The sequence below is a fragment of the Rhamphochromis longiceps genome, linkage group LG16, assembly GCF_057381845.1.
Source record: "Rhamphochromis longiceps isolate RC_006_pf linkage group LG16, R_longiceps_female_GT1.1, whole genome shotgun sequence".
Classification (NCBI taxonomy): domain Eukaryota; kingdom Metazoa; phylum Chordata; class Actinopteri; order Cichliformes; family Cichlidae; genus Rhamphochromis; species Rhamphochromis longiceps.
Window position 1 is genome coordinate 9,449,510 of NC_140572.1, and position 20,599 is coordinate 9,470,108.

Below are 20,599 nucleotides of genomic sequence, written 5' to 3' on the forward strand. Positions count from 1 at the left end.
CCCTGTGTTTCTCTGAGTCGCATCGTCCCTCATGCTGTGTGGATCTCCCTGTGAGTTTAGTTTGTCATTTTCCAGTTTAGTTTAGTTTGCTTTTGTATGCTTTTCCCGGCCAGCAAATAAAGCTGTGGTTCCTGAGTTCATTTGAGTTTAAGAGCCTGCATTTTGGGTTCAATTCCTGTTTGCCACACAGCGATTCATGACAGGGTGCGCTTGAGCGTTTCCACCAAACATTAAAAGCCATGATGAGGAAGTTCTGCCTTGAGTCAGGAAGAGAGTGGGACGAGGGTCTGCCACTTCTCCTTCTAGCGGTGAGAGAGAGAGTGTGCAGGAGTCCACGGGTTTCAGTCCCGCTGAGCTGGTGTTTGGACACACAATGCGTGGTCCCCTGCGGCTGCTTAAAGAGCAATATCTGTCCGACACAGCTATCCCTGAGCAGAACGTACTAGATTACCTAAGTTGTTTTAGGGAGCGTCTGCATAGACACTTACCTATCCCTGTTTGCTGACACTTACCCATCCCTGTTTGCTGACACTCCCTCTCGCACTACTATCCTCGAACATGACATGGATGTAGGTGACCACCCTCCGATCAAACAACACGCTTATCGTGTGAACCCTACCAAAATGCACTTTTTCAGCAAGAAGTTTCCTACTTGCTGGAAAATGGTCTTGCTGTCCCGAGTTCTCCCGAGAGCATGGAGTTCCCCATGCCTTTTTGTGCCGAAGGAAGACAAAACCCCACGTTTTTGTACTGATTTTCGAAAAGTGAACAGTGTGACCAAACCTGACTCCTATCCTCTTCCCCGCATGGAAGACTGTGTTGATAGGGTTTGCTCCGCAAAGTTTGTCACCAAGCCGGATTTATTAAAGGGTTATTGGAAAGTCCCCCTCACTCCATGTGCATCTGAAATTTCCACTTTTGTCACCCCTGATCACTTTCTCCAATACACTGTCATGCCGGTTGGCCTTCGAAATGCCCCTGCCACAATCCAACGCATTATGCACATTGTATTAGGTGGTGTCAAAAATTGTGAAGTGTACTTAGATGATGTCAAGGGTTGACAATTTGTTCAAACACAGTAAGAGAGAAATGAGACACTGGCAGACCGACTCAGAGTTTCAAAGACGTGCGCACGGGTGAGAGTCTCTGAGCAGACTAACACACCGAGCACCGTTTACTCGCTTTATTTATAAGGCAAAATGGGTTACATAATACTTCCTCTTTCAACTGAAGAGGGGAGAGCTCAGGCATTGTCTTAGCTATCTAACTTCTGCACACAAACTGAAAAACAACGACACAGCAGTATTCATGCTTATCTGACATCGCAGACACTGAAGTAAAGAATGCATGTATATGTCCTGTCTTTGTCAAACATCTCACACACTTAAGCAAGGAATACATTGTGTTCTTTTCAACAGTAAGCTTTACCGTGTGAAAATATATAAACACTTGATTATAAGGCATACTTGTTTCTACTTGATTATACTTTAATGATTTAATAAAAATTCTCTTAACATTCCCTCCTGATGTTAATATATTTCACATGTTTTACTCAATGCATAGTCACTTGTTAGTCACATTTTCAACTTGCACGTCATTCAGTGAAATAATTAAACAACAAGCTTGTCAAGATTGTCATAGAGATTTTCTTCTCTCTCTCCCACACTCAGCATACCATACTGACGATAGGGATCCTCCATAACTGACTGAGCCAAGACATGGTTTCCTAACATACGCTTGAACATGTTTGTCATTATGCTTCTCAGACATGGGATAATACAAGCAATGAAAAGGCAAAATAGTAACATCACACTGAAAAGGGCCAACAGGCCTTTAATCAGTAGAGATTTCCAAGAGCCGCTCAGCAGCCAGTCCCACCAACCTTGAGTATCGGTAACGTAGTCCTGCTGCTGAGCGTCTCTCAGTTGTTTCAAAACATTCAAAGCATTTGTCATGTTTAATGAATGGATGTTATCAGGTATGTAGGTACAACATGTAGTGTTAAACAATACGCAGAGACCACCTTTCTCTGCGAGAATGATGTCTAAAGCCACTCGGTGCTGCATGACAGTGATGCGAATTGCATCAATTTCTTCATTCTGTCCTTGATTAATGCGGGTTGAAGCATTTAAAAATAATCCAAAACGATAGTCCAGGGTTTCTATCCGTAGTGCGTGTTTCCCTACTCCTATCCATGGAAACAAAGCGTGTATTACCTTCTGGCTCTTGGTCCAGAGTTTGAAGTCATCTGGTACATCAGAACCAAGATATGGATCATGGGGCTTGAGGCCTGTGCTACGTTTAGCTCTGGTGTTGATGTTCACTGACATCTTAAAGGTGTGGTCAGATACCAGAACAGGGGCACAGAGTCCGGTGCTGTTTGGTGGCAGCATGAAATAGACTTTCAGGCCACACGCCCAAGCTGCGCCCTGTACCCAGTATGTACCTGTCGATGAGCCGATGCCATCCCAATCTGGTGCCGCCAGGATCATGGAGCAGTTTCGGTTTTGTCCTAATTTCTTCAGACCCTGGGGCGTACCTGTTTGTCCGGTTGCTCCTGTGAAGTTAAAGCACACTGGGTGTTGTATGTCAGGTGGCAAAACAACTGAGAATGATTTCAGTTTTCTATGGCTGACGTTTATATGCACCCAGTAGGCTTCATTGCAGGTGTAGTTTATATTTGGGTACTGGTGGGTGCAGTTTGTTATGTTGTAGATTAAAGACTTTACACTCTGTGGGACTATATATTGTGTAGTGTTGTGGCATGTGTTGCTGTTTTGGTCCTTTATGGATCCACCTATCACCATCACAGGTTTTCCTGGTGTTGAGCAGGTCCCGGTAATGGCTTTGTCATATATGCAGAGTGCTTCAGCCTTGGTTGGGGGTTTTCCATACACTGTGGCATGGAGTGCTGTCGTGGGCATATGTGAGCAGACATAGCAGTTTGCGGCATTGTCTTCTCTGTGCACTCTGTCATGGACATACCGGTACCATGCATTGTTCAGCCACGGGTGGTTGTGTTCTTTGTCTATCTCCTTCAGGTGCGAGTTGTCGTGGGTCCACCTCTTAGGTCGGAGAATAATTGGTACTGTCTTGTGGGTTCCACTGGGCATCAACCAAAAGAGTGTCGTCATCAGGAGGATAGCCATTAGACAGAATATGTAGCACATGAGTAGTTTTCGTTTGATGTCACAAGCGCCCAAGCACAACAGCTTTGGGGCTGGAACTGGTGCTAGCATTGATTCTGAAGCTGGTTCTTCTTCTGGATTTATCAGGTTGTTTTCCTCAGTCATCTTGTTGAGATTTTATTCAGGCGTCCCTGGTGTTATTATTGGTTCTGCTCTTCGGTGGGATAGGTCAGTCTGATCTTCAGGGCGACCAGGCACACCCGAGCTCCCACGTGAGTAGCACTGCCGAGGAAGCACAGGGCGGGAAACCCGTTCAGCCCTGTCCTCCAGCAGGGGTTCACGTAAGAGTCAGGGGAACCGGCGTCTTATTGTGGTGCAAACACTTTCTTCACGTGGGATTGATGAATCCACGAAACTCGTTCGGCTATCTTACACGCTGTGGGTGTGGTAAGTAGCACCTGGAAGGGACCTTCCCACTTTGGAGCACTCCAGTTTTTCCGCTGGAGGACTTTAATCAGAATCCAATCACCGGGGTTCAACCTGCAAGAAACTGAAGAAAAGTCACTCGGCAGTTGATTGCTTAATCTCACTTCTTTATTCTCAAATAGTTTTGTCATCCATTCTGCCATTGTTGTTTCTGCAATAGATTTATTAATTGGCTCACTCATTATGGGGAGTGGAAAATGTCTGCCATGTACGATTTCAAATGGCGTTAGACCACCTGTTCCTTGAGTTATTCTCATCCATAATTTAACCAAGCTTAGACATTCAGGCCAAGGTTTTTTAGTCTCTTCCATACATTTCCTCAACCTTTGTTTAATTGTGCCGTTAGTTCTCTCGACTAATCCTGCACTTTGTGGATGATAAGAACAGTGATGTTTTATGCTGAAGCCTAAAGCTTCAGAAACTTTACTTATTACTTCATTTACAAAATGTGTGCCATTGTCTGATCTTATCAGAGATGGAATACCGTACGTTGGAATAAAATGATTACATAGACATTTTGCTACTGATATTGCATCTGCTTTTTTCACTGGGTATATTTCTGGCCACTTGGAAAATACATCAATTATCACAAGTGCATATTTGGAGGATTGTGATTCATTTAATTCTATGAAATCCATGTGGACAGTGTGAAATGGATGCGGTGGTATAGGGAAATGCCCTCGCTTTGGACGTAGATTTCCCTGTGCGTTGTGTCTTTGGCAAATCATACATGTTCTGATAAACTCTTGTGCTGAACTTTCAAAATTTTTTGTATAGAATTGTTTATTAAGAATATTAATCATCCCTCCTGATGACACATGAGTTTTCCCATGTGTCACTAAAGCAGCAGTTCTATGCAAAGATTTTGGAAGCACTGGTTTGCCATTACACATCATAAGGTTGTCTTTTAATTCTGCTCCATCTTTCACCCAAGATTTTTGTTCACTCAGCGATGCTGTTTTCTGTGCATCTGCTAGTATTTCTAAAGGTATTAGATCTATGGTTTCTGTTGTTAAAACATCAATTTGTTTTTCTGCAGCTGCTTTTGCTGCTTTGTCAGCAAAGTTATTTCCTCTCGTAATTTCTGTGTCATCCTTTTGATGAGCTGCACATTTGCATAGTGCTAATTCTTTTGGCAACGTTATTACTTCTAATAGCTTTTTTAGAAGGTTTGCATGTTGAACTGTGTTGCCTGAGGAAGTTGTCATTCCTCTGTTATGCCATATTTTAGCGAAATGATGAACTGCTGAATAGACATATTGACTGTCTGTGTAAACATTAACACTTTGACCCTTATATAAAGTACATGCTCTGATGACTGCGGTTAGTTCTGCGCTTTGAGCAGAGTTTGAGGAGCTGAGAGCTTTTGCTTCTATCACTTTATCAACAGTTGTGACCGCATAACCCACACAATTTCTACCGTGAATGTCTTTTGACGCTGAGCCGTCCACAAAAACATTACTGAAACTGCTCTGGGGGGAGCTGTATATATCAGTGCGAGGTTTTGTATCTTCCTCTAATTTTTGAATGCAACAGTGTTGTTCTCCGTCCAGAGAAGTCGGCAAAAGTGTACTTGGGTTTAGCTGGCCACACTTCTCTATTTTTATGTGTGATTGTGTAAGTAGAATCCCCACATAAGAAAGTTGTCTTGCATGCGTGAGGAAAGAGAGGTTCGCTTGGAGCAAAATAGAGGTCACTGCATGTGGGACTTTGATGATCAATTTATGTCCTAGAACAATGTCTGCACATTTTTTAACTGCCTCTGCTGCTGCTGCGCATGCCTGAACACAGGTAGGTAATCCAGCAGCTACAGAGTCAAGTTTGCATGAGTAGAAAGCTAATGGACGTTGTTTTTCTCCAAAAGCTTGAGTTAAGACTGCTTTCATATACCCTCCTGCACCATCAACATGGAGAACGAAAGGTTTTCCATAGTCTGGTAATGCTAAGACGGTACATGTCTGCAGTGCTATTTTCAAATCAACGAAAGCTTTTTCTGCTTCTGGAGTCCATTGTACTTTGTCTTTTAATGCTAGATCTTTACCATAAATGAGGTTCTGTAGTGGTTGAGCTAGTAATGCGTATTCTGGAATCCAGCATCTACAGAAATTGCACAGTCCTAAAAAACTCATCATTTGTTGTTTAGTTACTGGTTTTGGGGCATTTTGGACTGCTATCTTTCTGCTCTCTAACAGCTGCCTGCCTTGTCCTGTCAATTTGTGGCCAAGGTATGTTACTTCCTGGCTCCACAATTGCAGTTTATGCTGTGACACTTTATGGCCTTGCTCTGCGAGATGTTGCAAAACTGTTAATGTGTTTTCTTTGCACTCATCTTTTGTATGGCCTGTGATCAATATATCATCTACATACAACAAGAACTGCCCTGGGGCAGGGAGCGTACAAGATGACATTGATTTTCTCAAAGCCTCTGCATACAGAGTTGGGCTATTCTGGAATCCCTGAGGCAACCTTGTATAAGTATACTTTTGATTGTCAAAGGTGAATCCGAATAACTTCTGTGAGTCAGGGTGCAGAGGTACGGAGAAGAAGGCATTGGACAAGTCTATTACAGAGAACCACCGTTCTTTTGGTGTTACTTGATTTAGAATTGTGTGTGGATTTGCAACCACTGGAGGTATCTGCTCTGTTACCTCATTTATTGCTCTTAGATCATGAACTAAGCGATATTTTCCTGTATTAGCCTTTTTTACTGGAAAAATTGGTGTATTACACGTGGCTTCATTAGTTTTCACGAGAATACCTGCTTTTTGCATCTCTGCTATGACTGGTCTGATACCTTCTTTTGCCTCTGCACTCAAGGGATATTGTGGTTTTACAGGCCTATATGAGGTTGTAGTTTTCACCACTACTGGATCTGCTCCTTTTATTAGGCCTACATCCGTGGGTCCTTGAGACCATAATGTTTGTGGCAGCTTCTCTAGTTCTGGATGTGCTTCAATTGTTAATACTTGTCATTCATCTTGCTCTGTTGTGGCTAAATGTGTGGCTGGTGTGGCTGTCACCGGCCAACACAGCGTTAGCCTCATGCACCCAGTTCTACGGCCTTTTTGCCAGTCCTCACACTCTATTTTGTCATATCTGTCCATTTCTACATTTCTCAGCACTGTGCCTAACTCAGACCAAGGCGTTTGGTCGTTGCGTGCAACAGATACATGAGGGTTGCATATCTTATTTAAGCGCTGCACTGCATCTGTCTGTAACACTGAGCATACTGCATTACCACTCTGTGTCACATACAGGTGTTGTAGGACTAGTTTTTGCGGTCCTAGTCTGTGCACTTGTTGATCATAAATTTTGTCTGGACCTGGGACATATTTATACCACAAGGTGTTGTGATATTTTGCTGGGTCCTGTCTATGTGAGTGCTCAGGTAAGTACATATTAGCTTTGGCCTCTAATGGTTCAAGTTTTGGTAAATCTAAGGCCCAGTAATAATTTGGCTCACCTAAACCTTCACAAACAAAAATATCTTCAGTTTGGCTCTGACTTTCAGAGAGTAGGAGTCTGGCTTTCATGCCACTTTCTTCAGGAAAAACTCCTATTTTTAATTTTGTTAAAGCATCTCTTCCTAACAAATTTAGTGGACAAGATGGATCATAGATGCACTGATTTTTGCAGGCACGGCCACTATCTCTATGTGACATAAAAAGGGGGTCGGTTAGATGCTGTTTTGTCACATGTCCTGAGGCTGATTTCACGATTAAGGTATCTTTTGAAGAGGTTAAATTTGGAACTTCTACTGTTAGGACAGTTTTACAAGCACCTGTGTCGCAAAGGAATTTTATTGGGACCCCGTTAACGTGCACTATAACGGTGGGCTTTGCTTCTGAGCCTAGCAGCAGTTGTTCAATGTTGTAAACTTCCCCTTCACTTGTTTCACTTCCCTTTTCTTGTGCTAGTCATTCATCACGGCGTCTGCGCCTGTCATCTCCACCTTCCTGTTCTTGGCTTACATTTCTACAGTTTCGAGCAAAGTGCCCGATTTTACCACAGTTATAACATCTCATATCTCTTCTATCTCTTCTTTGTCCTGCTTTTTGCTTTCCCCTACTTTGCTTAAAACCTGCCGTGTGTTGCTGTCCTGAGAAGGCTATAAAGCCTGTCTCTGGATCAATCATGAAAACTCCTTCTGTTTTTTCTTTTTGTTTTTGAATTTTGACTGCATGCTCAGCATATTGTAGGGCTTCAGGCAAGGTTCCTGTATTTTGAGTGACCCAGTGTTTGTCTACATGTGCTTTTATCTTAGGCAGTAGACCATTTAGGAAGGCATTTTTTAATTGTTGTTGAAAAGCAGACAGTGGATCGGCATCATAATTTAGCCCTGAGTTTTGTCTGAAAACTGGGCGTAGGCGATCCAAATAGTCTGATGCTGTCTCTCCTTCCTTTTGTTTGCACTCTCCTATCTTTCCATAATCTGGCCTTGGGGCTAAAATAACTTCTATTCTGCCATACAAGTTATTAAGCTCCTGTATTAATTGGGGAGTGTCTGGCCCCAACACGTCACCGTTTAAATCATTTCCTGTAAATTGACCTCTAGCTCTAGGAAGACTTAAACCTAATAAATCTTGAAAAACTTGATGAATCTCATGACCATTTAAACCCCACCCCTGACGGATCAATTCCACTGCATCTCGCCACGGCCGGAAGCCTTCTTTAAGGGGTGGCACATCTTTTAGTACATTCTCTCTGTCTTTATGAGACCAGGGTCGGAATGCATAAATTAAAGGCTCACCGTCTACTGGTATGACTCCTTGGGCGTCTGGGGGACCAGTGGGTTGACCGTACCTGGGGTTAGATAAGGCTACCATTGGAAACTGACCTACAATTTCTGTTTTTTTGGAATGACCATGCTTAGTCATAAGATCAAGTTGTTGTCTGGCCTCCATATAGGGATTTGAAACAAAAGGTTTGTGAGGAGAGCTTACAGGAAGTGCTGACGTAAGGTTAGGTGCAGTTGCTGCAGGCTGTGCAGGCTGAAGAGCATAAGGAGGGGGGTACGGTTTTTCTTCTCCTGCAGTTTTCTGTTTATCTTTAGTTTCCTGCTTTTGGGCACGTTTAGCAATGCGTTTATCGTTTTCTACCATCCACGCCTTGAAAAGGTGCCATTCTGCTAAGCGTTTTGCTTTTTTCTTTTGGCTCTTTTCCTCAAATAATTCTTTTTGTAAAGCAGCCTTTAAAGCAGTTATTGATTCTTGATTGCATTTGCCTTGCCAGGCTGGGCAATAAATTTTATGTGGATTTCTCCACCTATTTGCACTGACTCTTCCTGCATTTGGACAGTTTTTTTCCAACCATCCTTCATCTGCTGTTAATTTTACTTTAGTTTTAGAGTTACCCATTTTGAACTAATTACGTCAGAACTGTGACACCTTCTTTGGCATGAAAAAGTGAGAATGGGTTTTCGATAACAGCCTTCTACTCTCCCACTAATTGAGAGAGCGGTTATCAATTTTACGTGATGAAGCACAACCCTTTTTTCCACCTTTACCAATACGTGAGTGTACACAGGAAAACAGTTTGAGAAGTGGTTCGACCGCGTATTGGGTCGTAAAAACAACTCACTCCTCACAAACAAAGCGCGTTTCTATGATTTTTATTGAGATTTTCCGTAGGCCTATTTATTTGTGTAACACCTTCACCTTCAGCCACTCTTCTTGAGTGACCGGAAACCTGTTCCGTTGCAGCCACTCCCAGAGCGACCGGAACTTTTAATAGCGATTTTTCTAGAATTTCGCTCTTGCCTGTCGTCTTCTTAGTCCCGCATGGACACTGAGATCTGTCGGCGTACCTAGGTTTACACACTACTTAAAGGAAAATCTCAATATCAACGTATTTTAGCGCTTGGTGGAATGCGTGTCATATTCACCTCTACTGTGGCGCTGCGTTTTAAGATCCGGTGCTCATCGGGTCCTGGAGCCGTGAAGGCCGAACGCTGACCGGAGATCGAATTCACGTTCCCGGGTTTTTCGTTTTACTGATCAGATTTCTTCCAGCGCAGGCGTCACGACGTCAGGATCCGATAGAGACCGTCTGTGGAAAACTAGACGTTAAAATAACAGTCAGTTCTCCGGCTCGGAGGACCAATTAAATGTCAAGGGTTGACAATTTGTTCAAACACAGTAAGAGAGAAATGAGACACTGGCAGACCGACTCAGAGTTTCAAAGACGTGCGCACGGGTGAGAGTCTCTGAGCAGACTAACACACCGAGCACCGTTTACTCGCTTTATTTATAAGGCAAAATGGGTTACATAATACTTCCTCTTTCAACTGAAGAGGGGAGAGCTCAGGCATTGTCTTAGCTATCTAACTTCTGCACACAAACTGAAAAACAACGACACAGCAGTATTCATGCTTATCTGACATCGCAGACACTGAAGTAAAGAATGCATGTATATGTCCTGTCTTTGTCAAACATCTCACACACTTAAGCAAGGAATACATTGTGTTCTTTTCAACAGTAAGCTTTACCGTGTGAAAATATATAAACACTTGATTATAAGGCATACTTGTTTCTACTTGATTATACTTTAATGATTTAATAAAAATTCTCTTAACAGATGACATTGTAGCTTATTCAGAGACCTGATCAGAACACCTTGGAACACTCACTGAAATTTTTGGAAGGTAAAAAAGAGGGATCCCTTACCCTTAATCTTGCCAAATGTGACTTTGGTAAACCCACTGTGACTTATCTAGGGAAGCAGGTGGGCCAGGGTCAGGTGCACCCCCTTCTGGCCAAAATTCAGGCTATCCTAGATTTCCCTGTGCCTCGCATTAGACATGAGCTTCGCCGTTTCCTTGGAATGGCTGGCTATTATCGTGGCTTCTGCAAAAATTTTGCAGACGTAGTTGCACCTCTCACCAGTCTCACAAGTGTGTCAAAACCATTCGTGTGGTCACCCACATGCCAGAATGCTTTTGAGTCTGCCAAAGCTCTCCTCTGCAGCACACCGGTACTTGCCACTCCTGATTTCACACATCCTTTTAAGCTCGAGGTGGATGCCAGCACCAGCGGTGCAGGTGCGGTGCTGTTGCAGAAGGACAAGCATGGTGTCGATCACCCAATTGGTTATTTTTCAAAGAAGTTCAACATTCATCAGCAAAAATGCAGTATTATTGAAGAAGAAGCTCTTTCCCTGTTGCTTGCACTACAACATTTCGAAGTATATGTCGACTCTAGTTCATCACCTATCATTGTTTGCACCGATCACAACCCCCTCGTGTTTTTGACTAGGATGCAAAATTCTAATCAGAGGCTCATGAGATGGTCCCTCTTAGTGCAGGATTTTAATTTGGAGATCCAGCACAAAAAAGGAACCGAGAGTGTAATGGTAAATGTACATTTTCGCATGGTTTTCTCCATTCCTAAGTGCCAAACATCTATAGGGGAGATGTTTGGTCTTGGCAAAGGGGGTGTTACGGACCTGGCCATAATGTGTCTTGGTGGCTGTTTTTTGTTCTGCCTGTCTGTGTCTTTAAGAGTCTCTGCGGATGGATGAAAATAACAAAAGCAAGGACAGCACTAAACATAAAAAAGAGTTTTACAAAAGATAGACCAAGTTCAAGCACTGATAGTTGAGCGGGGGTCAAAGCAGTGTTACTCAAGATGACAACATCTGACTTCTTCCCCAGAATTGGGATCGTCCATGGACGGTTCAGTGAGTCTTTTCCTTTTTCCCCGCCATGTGCATTTGCATTTGGGCCTCTTCTGGATGGAGGTTCCACGGGGGGAAACTCTGTTTGGTCCAAAAAAGCATATTTGGACTGGTTGGGTAATTTGTGCTGTGGCTTTTTCTTATTTGTGGTAGTTGAAGGAAGTCTTGGTCTTGGATGTGTTTTCTTAAACCAAACTTTCTGTTGTTTGGCGTGGTTCAGTGGTTGTGGCAGCATTGATAACTGAGTTATGGGTATCTTTGGACCACGGGTATATGAATCCCTTTTTGTAGTCTCTCTCATCCTTTATTTCATTTTCATATTCCGCTAGTCTTAGATCAATTTCCTCCATTTGTTTCAGTACATCATTCTTGTCTCTTGCCATCACCTCGAGGTGCTGTTCAGTCTGTAATATTTCATTTTCCTCATTCAAATACCTAATAGTAATAGCCATCAACGCACAGAAGCATTAGTTGAGGACACTATTCCATGCAGTAGTGAAACCTGGATTGTCCTTACCAAAAGATGGCGGCTTGAGAATACGTAGTCCTCTTGGGATCCTTGCTGATGTAGTTTGATAAGGTGATGGCATGCCATTTGTTACTGAGTATCTGCGACGTAGAACTTCCTCGGGTGATCTGTTGATTCCTGATTGGTGTCTTGTTCAAAGAGTGAGGAATTCCTCAAAACTTCTATAAGATTGAAGCAACAGAAAGCTGATGCTCCTTGAATGTCATCGTCTCTTGTGGTCAAGTAGGACGTGGTGTAATTCTAATGTTGTTGCTCCATGGTGAGTGTGTCAGCTAAATGAGGACCTTTCCACAAATTTCTTTCCATGTGATGATGTCCTCTTGCTTTTTAATCTAATTGCTGCACTGCCTTCTTTTTTAATAAATGCTTCTCTTTGTAATCTTTTTTTTTTGTATATTTGTAATATTCTTTTTATGTATGTCATGCATGTATTATTTTAAGACAGGTGGGGATTATGTGTCCTTACCCATGTCTTCACCATTAATGACCTAGTCCAGTATTTACTTGGGCGTGACTTAACCAATTAACTAATACTAACCTGTTATATGTCAGCTGGTTTATCCATGAAGATGTGATTGGTTTGATTTGATTTTTTTCTGTTTCCTGTTTTTAATTTAAGCACACTTCTATGTATTACTATGACCGTGAAGAAGGCCACAAGCCGAAACGTGTTGGTCAGTCAATGAAGTTGTTCCTCTTCCCGTCAAGTGTTGCTGGAGTTCCTGCATTGTAATTTTTTTCATCCTCTTCACGCACCTTGGAAGTAGGTGAAGTCGTGCCAAAAATTTTTGTTGTGATTTTGTCTGGAAGTAGAAAAGAATAAATGTATGTATTTAAATTGTAGGGGTTTTTTTTTTTTTAGCATATCTGTCAAAAAAACTTCCCCAAGCTGCTCAAATATATTTTTTGTACCTTTGCTGCTGTGAGGTCAAATGGGTGCAAGCATTTTAAATGTTTTTATTTTAACAGAAGGAGTGAATGTAAAGACAAGAGATTTGCTACATAAAATGCCATTGCTTTAGCCTGTAGTGTTTCAGTAGTTCCACCCTTTTGCCTCATAAGTGAATTAAAAACATCAAACAAACTCGCCTAAATGTCAAAGAAAACAGACGTGTCAATAAGATACAAATTATTTTCCATAAAATAAAAGTATAATCAAGTATAAACTTCCAGAGGTGGTGCAAGAAGAAGACACAAATGCAATGACTCTAATGAGAACTTAAACGAGATATAGAATACAATTAAACCAGAAATGGTTGAATGCAGGAGTCCTTTGAGCAGCAAGAAACAAATCAAGTAAGAGGAAACAAATTCTTCAACATAAATCATGAACACACAAAAGGATGCAAACACACACTAAGAGAGAGCAAAGGAAGTTCAGAGCTATAAATGCACATATCAGTGGAAGTGAATGTAAAAAGGTAAGGAGACCAATGAGGATAATAATAATGGATACTTTATTGATCCCCATGGGGAAATTACTTGTTTTTCTCTGCATTTGACCCATTCACTCAGTGAAGCAGTGGGCAGCCCACTAAGCAGGCGCCCGGGGAGCAGTGTGTAGGGACGGTACCTTGCTCAGGGGTACCTCAGGGTAGCCGTTAAGTGGATTTGAACCGCCGACCTTCCGATCATGGGGCGACCACTTTACCTACTGAGCTATCCCTGCCTCATAATGAGGTAATGGAAGCAAAACAAAACACAGGAAACAAATGAGTATCAAACAACAAAATTAAAACTATCAAGTGACTATCAGTGGGAAACAATAACCCTGAATACGAGATGTATTACAAAAATTTTACACAGAGTCAAACACTGAGTAAAAAGCTGAATATGTTGTGGCGAATCCACTTAGCCAAAAAAATGGATCGTACATCAGTTGTAGAAACGATAGTCTTTATATAAGGCTTCAAAAAGGGGAATGTACAACAAATAAACTTCTCGACATCAGAGCAACATATAATGGCTTCCCGAAACTTTCTTTGCTAGCTAAAACCCAGAGTAACTTTCGTCTACCACAAAGGATTCTGGGAAACGCAGTTTTCTAATGAAAATACCTGTTAAATGCTCCCCTTTAGCAGAAAATTAAATCTATAATTAACAGCTCTCACTAAACATGTGACACTTAAATCACTTACAAAATAACCAAAATGCTCTTATCAAACAATAAACTGCAATAAAGTTACAACATCCTCCCCCCCGATGAACAATCTGTTCATCTAAAGCTCCAGGTTATACAACATCTGAATTGGTCTTCTTAACAGAGTCCCCGTTGTCGTGCGAACTAAGCAAGATCTAACAAGACCGTTTCGACCAGGAAACATTTCTTCAATTCTTCCAAGTTTCCACACTTGTCTGGGGAGGTTGTCATGCCCAATGAGCACAACATCCCCTAGTTTTAGGGGTGTAGGCTTTGAAGCGTCACAGCAATGAGTTGACTTCAGCTCCAACAGATAGTCCGTTCTCCAGGTGTTCCAGAAGTTGGTCATGAGTTTCTGCCGTTATCTCCATCTCCGAGTAATGTCCTCTTTGTTAGGTGTTGGATGGTGTGTGTCCTTCGGGATTGACTTGGGTGGTAGAGATGTCAATCGTTTGCCCACCAAAAAGTGGGCTGGAGTAAGTGGTTGCGGTTCATTTACCTCGTTGTGCACAAAGGTGAGAGGCGTAGAGTTCAGAGTTGCTTCGACTTCCGCCAACACAGTACACATGTCTTCAAAGTGGAGTGAAGAAACTCCACAGCTCCTTCAAATCTTGGTCTGCTCTCTTAAATGTTCTGGCATTGTCAGAATAGATAACTCTGCATAGCCCTCTCCTGGCAATGAATCTCTTCAACGCTAGCAAAAATGTCTCAGTTGACTGATCTGACACAAGCTCTAAATGGACCGCTTGTGTCACAGCACAGGTAAATAGGGCAATATAGGATCTTTTCACAAAATCCTATGTTTTCACATAGAGCGGCCCAGCAAAATCCACACCTGCAACTTCGAATGGTGGTGACTCGGATATTCTGTCCCTAGGCAAAGGTGCAGTTAGCTGATGCCCAGCCTTTGCCTTAAACCTCTTACACACAGTGCATCTGGTCACAATGCTCTTAACCAGCTGCCGTGCCCGGATGATCCAATATCTCTCTCTTATTTGTACAAGAGTGTCCCTCACTCCTGAATGCATCACCCTTTTGTGACAGTCCTGTATCAGCAGTTCTGAAAATCTGTGTTTGTTTGGCAGAATCCAAGGATGCTGCTCTCTGAATGTGAAGTCCGACTGCTGCAGCCTGCCTCCAACACTAAGCAGCTCATCTTCATCAAGGAATGGTTTCAGTTCCTGAATCTTACTGTCATTCATCATAGGTTTTCCTACCTTCAGTCTCTGGACCTCCTGGTGAAAACTATGATGTTGTGCAACCTTAATCCAGTACTTCTCAGCATCAAGAAGCTCATTGTCAGCTCACCTCGCATCTTTGGTTGCATCGTTGTTTTTGCATTAGCTATGAATCTCCTAATCCATGCTGTCACTCTGAGCACTCTCTTCAGTTTGCCGTAACTCTCAAGCTTCAGTATTGGTTCACAGATGTCAGTGTCATTAACAGCAAACTGCATGGCTATTTGATAACTGGATTTAAGTTCTACATTCATTTCGTCTGAAATGTTTTCATCTTCAGACTCATGTATCCGATCTTCTGATACAAGAAAACTGGGGCCATTCCACCATAGCTGGTTTTGTAGTAGGGCCTCCACTGATTGTCCTCTTGTGGGCAGGTCAGCGGGATTAGCCTTCCCTGGGATGTGTGACCATGAAGATGGACTCGTAAGAGTCTGGATCTCAGTCACTCGGTTTGCAACAAACGATTTCCACCTTTGTGCCGAACTGCAAATCCATTGCAAAATGATCATGGAGTCAGTCCACATTTTTATTTGGGCTTGCTCCATCTTCAGCGAGATGATCAAGTTGTTCGCCAATCTGGCCCCAATCACGGCTCCCATGAGTTCCAGACGTGGCAACGTCATTTTCTTTAGGGGAGCCACCCTGGCTTTAGATGCGACCAAGCTCATTGTCGTTTCTCCTTCTCGTGTTTTGCCTTGCAGATAGGCCACAGCACTGTATGCCCTTTCACTGGCATCACAAAACACATGTAATTCCAAGCCCTCTTTGCTTTCTTGTTGCATATTGATTTGGTACCACCTTGGTATGGCGAGCTGGTGTAACTGAGTAAGCTCTGAACACCACTGTTGCCATTCTTGTGCCAGATCTGGTGGCAATTCTTCATATCAGGAGAGCCCCATCTCCCACATTGCTTGGAACATGCACTTGACCCTAATGGTGAAGGGGTTCAGAAACCCAAGTGGGTCATAAATTCGTGCTGAGGACTGCAGCACGCTTCGTTTGGTTCCTTTCTTCTCTGTTAGAAGCCTCACTAGTGAACTAAGGTGAAATCATCAGGCTCTGGCCTCCACACTAATCCGAGCACCTTTAATGCTACTCCATTCGTCTCAGGTGCCATCATGTAGTTTGTGGAGCTCTTCTCCCATTTCTGCCCCATTTCTGCCTGAGTTTGTCATCCATTTGCAAAGCTCCATACCAGCACCAGTATTTCTTTGGCATTTGTTGTTATGTGATACGCCTCTTCCACTGAGCGTGTACTTGAAATGAAGTCATCTACGTAAAGTGACTCCCTTATTGTATTCACCACTTGTGGTTGGCTTGTTTCATATTGTTTTAGATGTCTTTGAATTGTCGCTGCAAGCAGAAACGGGCTTGGCGTAACTCCAAACACCACTCTCGTCATCCTCAGAATGCGCAGGTGGTCATTCACTTCTCCATTCGGTGCACCTGAGAACCACAGGAACCTGACTGCATCTCTGTCCCTTTCTGCAAGACGTATTTGCAGGAATGCTTGTTTTATGTCCGCCAGAAAGGCGACTTTGTGTTCCCTAAATCTAAGGAGAACACTGAGTAGATCTGGATTCAAATTTGGCCTCGTAAATAAGCAGTCATTCAGCGACAGACAGCCTTCTTCATGGGACGATGCATCAAAGACCGATCTTAATTTTGTAGTTGCTTTGTCCTCTCTCAGCACTGCATGGTGAGGCATATAATACATTAGAGTCTGTGCTGCGGTTTGGTGCCACTTCCTCTGCAATGTTCTGGTCCAAGTAGTCCTCCACCACTTGATTATACCTGCTGAAGAGTGTGACATCCTTCTTAAATCTTTTACTCAGACCTTCCAGCCGTTTTTTGGCAACTCTGTAGTTGTCTGAGAGCTCTACCTTTTCTGGCTTCCATGGCAACTCCACCTGATATCGTCCATCTTTAAACATAGTCGTTCTCTCAAACATCTGCAGAGCCTCATCATCTTCTGGGTTCTTTGTTGTCTCATTTGTAATACCCAGAGACTCTATTTCCCAGAATGCTTTCAGTTGCTTGGAAAGGAGTTTCTCTTCCTCACACGGAATGAACATGCAGGCTGCCTCTGTAACAGTTGATGCAGAGACTGGACCCTGAACAGACCATCCGAAGGTGCTCTCCAGTGCCACCAATGTTTCTGTAAGTCTTTCCACCCTTCCTGTCACGATCTGCCAATAGTAGTCAGCTCCTATGAGGACAGCAAGCTCTGGTTCCTCATTGGATCCTGGGAAGTCAGCCAGTTGTAGTACTCTTTTCTTAAGCTCATGCTGGATCTGTTCACCAGGAACCTTCATTATTGCCGAGCACACTTGTGGGGTCTCCACAGCTTCTATTACAATACTCTGGCTAGGATCCCAGATATTTTGTAGCATAACTTTCACTATGCCGCGCTGTGATCTTGTGGGAAAGGAGGACCCAAATGTGTGTAGTGTCAATGTCTCTTGCCTTATTACTGGTAAATTTAGGCTCTTCACCAACGTTTCATGTATGAAGCTTCTTTGGCTGCCTCCATCTAATAAGCAACGAGCTACCCTTCTGCCTGACGGGTCTTCAATCCACACCTTTGCAGTCTTTAGGAACACAGTGTTCTGTTCACCTGGTTTCACTCTTACTGAATGAGGGAGCACGGAGAAGACCACTGCTTCTGGGATGGGGCCTGTACATCCACCCTTTCACCACCGCACACAGCAACGTGATGTCTCCGTCCACATTTCTCACAGGACACATTCTTGGTCTTACAGAATCTTGCAATGTGTTTCTGTCCCAAACACACAAAACATCTCCCCATTCTCTTTAACTTGCCCTTTCTTTGAAGCGTGTCATTATTTGGGCAGTTTTCCGATTTGTGATCGGCACACTCACAGAATATACAGGTGTTTTGTTTCTGGCTGGCTGAGACTGTAAGCTAAGTGGAAGGAAGGAGCTGAGGACTAGTGAGTATCAGAACCACAATCCAGGATGAGTCAATGCTCATCCATGAGTACATATGGAAGATGGCCATGTGTGCTTAGTGAATACGTCAGGCAGCCAAACCTTAGAAAGAAGAGGAGCAAGGAGATGAACCATCATGGAAGGACAGATCCCCATACAGTATGGACCACCAGCAGATAGAAAACATGGCTGACATCCAGAAATCCTACCAGTGGCTGGACAAGGCTGAACCGAAAGACAAAACACAGAGGCATGAATCATGGCAGCACAAGAACAAGCTCTAAGCATAAGATCCTTAGAGGCTGCTACCCCAGGCAAAACCCCCAGACTGTGCAAAGATGCCCCTGAAAAAATCCAGTACATAACAGCAGGTGCAGGTTGGCTGGAAGTATATCAATTAACATTTGTGCAGCAATGTCCTGGAAATCCAGAGGTCAAAATGGGATACATCCCCCAAGGTAGCTGAAAATGACCAAGCTAAGTCTGGGGCTTCCTGATATAACAGACAAACTGGTGATATCTATCCAACCAGACGCAATAGTGGTGGACAAGCAGAGGGAGATGACTGTAGTGATAGATATAGCTATATCAAGTGTTAACAACATGAGGATGAAGGAACACAATATGCTTGAGACTTATCATAGGCTGAGAAGAGAGCTTGAGAAAATGTTGAGCGTGAAGGCAGTAGTGGTTTCCGTGGCTTTTTTGCTTTTATACTAAGCCTATACTAGTTCCGCAAATTTTTAAAAAAAATGCATGGGCAAACAAAATGAAGGGCATAGGACTATAAACGTCAATTCGTCAGATTCCCTGAAGTTGTTTACATGTTAGTGGAGAACTTAATGAGTCCCATAGAGGATGGAAGGTTTTCTGATAAAACAAAGCCACAGAGTCAGTCACTTACCTTCTCAGTTCGGTGCAGGAAATATATTAATACAGTACTTTAAGGCTTATCTTTTGGTTTGTTATTCTTGAATACCATTTATGCAATCAAATTCTATAGTCAGTAACATTTTTTAATCAATGGATGTTAAATTAAATGTAACATTGTTAACTCTTGGTGGGTTTGCAGAATTGCACAAATACAGATACCTTTATTTTGTGGTTATATTCACGTTATATATTCTGATACTCTGCTTTAATTCCACTATAGTGTACCTTATTTGGACTCACAAAAACCTTCATGAGCCAATGTATATTTTTATTGCAGCTTTGTTAATCAACTCTGTTCTTTACAGCATGATTATCTATCCGAAGCTCTTATCTGATGTTTTGTCTGAAAAACAAACTATATCGTATCCACTCTGTCTTTTCCAAGGATTTTCGTATTACACCTCAGCTGGGTCAGAGTTTTTACTGTTGGCAGCAATGGCATATGACAGGTATGTGTCTATATGCAAACCCCTGCAATATCCAGTTATTATGAATAGAATAACTATAAATGTGTTTCTGATTTTAGCTTGGCTTATACCTGCTTTTGAGATTGCAGTGTCATTTGTGCTTTATTTTAATATAAAACTCTGTAGTTTTACTCTGACAGGAATTTTTTGTAACAATTCAATTTACAGGCTTCAGTGTGTGCCGTCAGTCACAATATCTATATATGGTGTGGTCACGTTGATAAATATTGCCCTTCTACCAATGCTTTTCATACTTTTTACATATATAAGGATTCTTAGAATATCTTACAATTGTTGTAGAGAAACAAGGAGAAAAGCTCTAAAGACATGTTTACCCCACTTGCTGGTGTTAATCAACTTTTCATGTTTTATTGTTTTTGATTCAGTTATAATTAGACTGGATTCCGAAAACTCTTCGCTTGACATTGACGTTTCAGTCAATTTTATTCCATCCTCTTTTAAATCCAATCATATATGGACTCAAAATGAATGAGATTTTTAGACATATCAAGTCATTGTTGTGTCAAGTTTAATAAAACTGGTATTACTGCATTGGTATTATCAAATGAATGGCATTTCAGATAATGGAGTACTTTAGCTCTGATTTCACATGCAAGATTGATAGCGAACATAATGGTCATTATACAAAGATAAACAATTTATTAAACTGTTGCTGGTAATCTTTGAAGTCTAAATAGTTCATATGCCCGCGTTTCACATTTTCCTGTCTGTTTTGTCACAGATTCTAATTTACTATTGTGTAAATGAATAAATATAATTTAGTAAAATGAATCAATTGCTACCAGTCTATTATGCTGACAAGCATTTTTTGTATTGTAACTGACATATCAATATCAATGAAAGAAAAAACAAAGTTTCAAAGTTTTTCAAATTCTATAAATTATAACAAAATATTACATATACATATAGCTCAGGTCCTCTACCAGAGGTCTGGGAGCTTGAGGATTCTGCGCAGTATCCTTTCTGTTCCTTGGATTGCACTCTTCTGGACAGAGATCTTGGATCTCCAAGTGCTCTAATTACTACTG

General features: G+C 42.2%; 1 protein-coding gene and 1 pseudogene across 3 annotated transcripts; one reads left to right on the top strand and one right to left on the bottom strand.

Annotated features, from left to right (window-relative positions):
* Window positions 1–1,110: 1,110 nt before the first annotated feature.
* LOC146650597 (uncharacterized) lies at window positions 1,111–9,668 on the bottom strand. Of its 3 annotated transcripts, none has more exons than XM_085383526.1 (2): window positions 9,499–9,668; window positions 1,111–3,668 (listed from the first exon to the last, which is right to left on the bottom strand). In XM_085383526.1, the coding sequence occupies exon 2, from the start codon at window positions 3,291–3,293 to the stop codon at window positions 1,611–1,613; it is 1,683 nt and encodes a 560-aa protein (XP_085239652.1). In that variant the 5' UTR covers window positions 3,294–3,668; window positions 9,499–9,668; the 3' UTR covers window positions 1,111–1,610. The 3 variants fall into 3 exon arrangements, with proteins under 3 accessions (XP_085239652.1, XP_085239651.1, XP_085239650.1); XM_085383525.1 differs by having other exon boundaries at window positions 1,111–3,678; XM_085383524.1 differs by lacking the exon at window positions 9,499–9,668 and adding an exon at window positions 5,940–8,556 and having other exon boundaries at window positions 1,111–4,584.
* A 9,505-nt stretch (window positions 9,669–19,173) lies between these two features.
* Window positions 19,174–20,083, top strand: LOC146650598 (olfactory receptor 6N2-like; annotated as a pseudogene).
* The last annotated feature ends 516 nt before the right edge of the window (window positions 20,084–20,599 follow it).

Bases quoted from the DNA above. Each gene is read 5' to 3' on its own strand.
- LOC146650597 (XM_085383526.1), bottom strand. From the start codon at position 3,293: ATGACTGAGGAAAACAACCTGATAAATCCAGAAGAAGAACCAGCTTCA.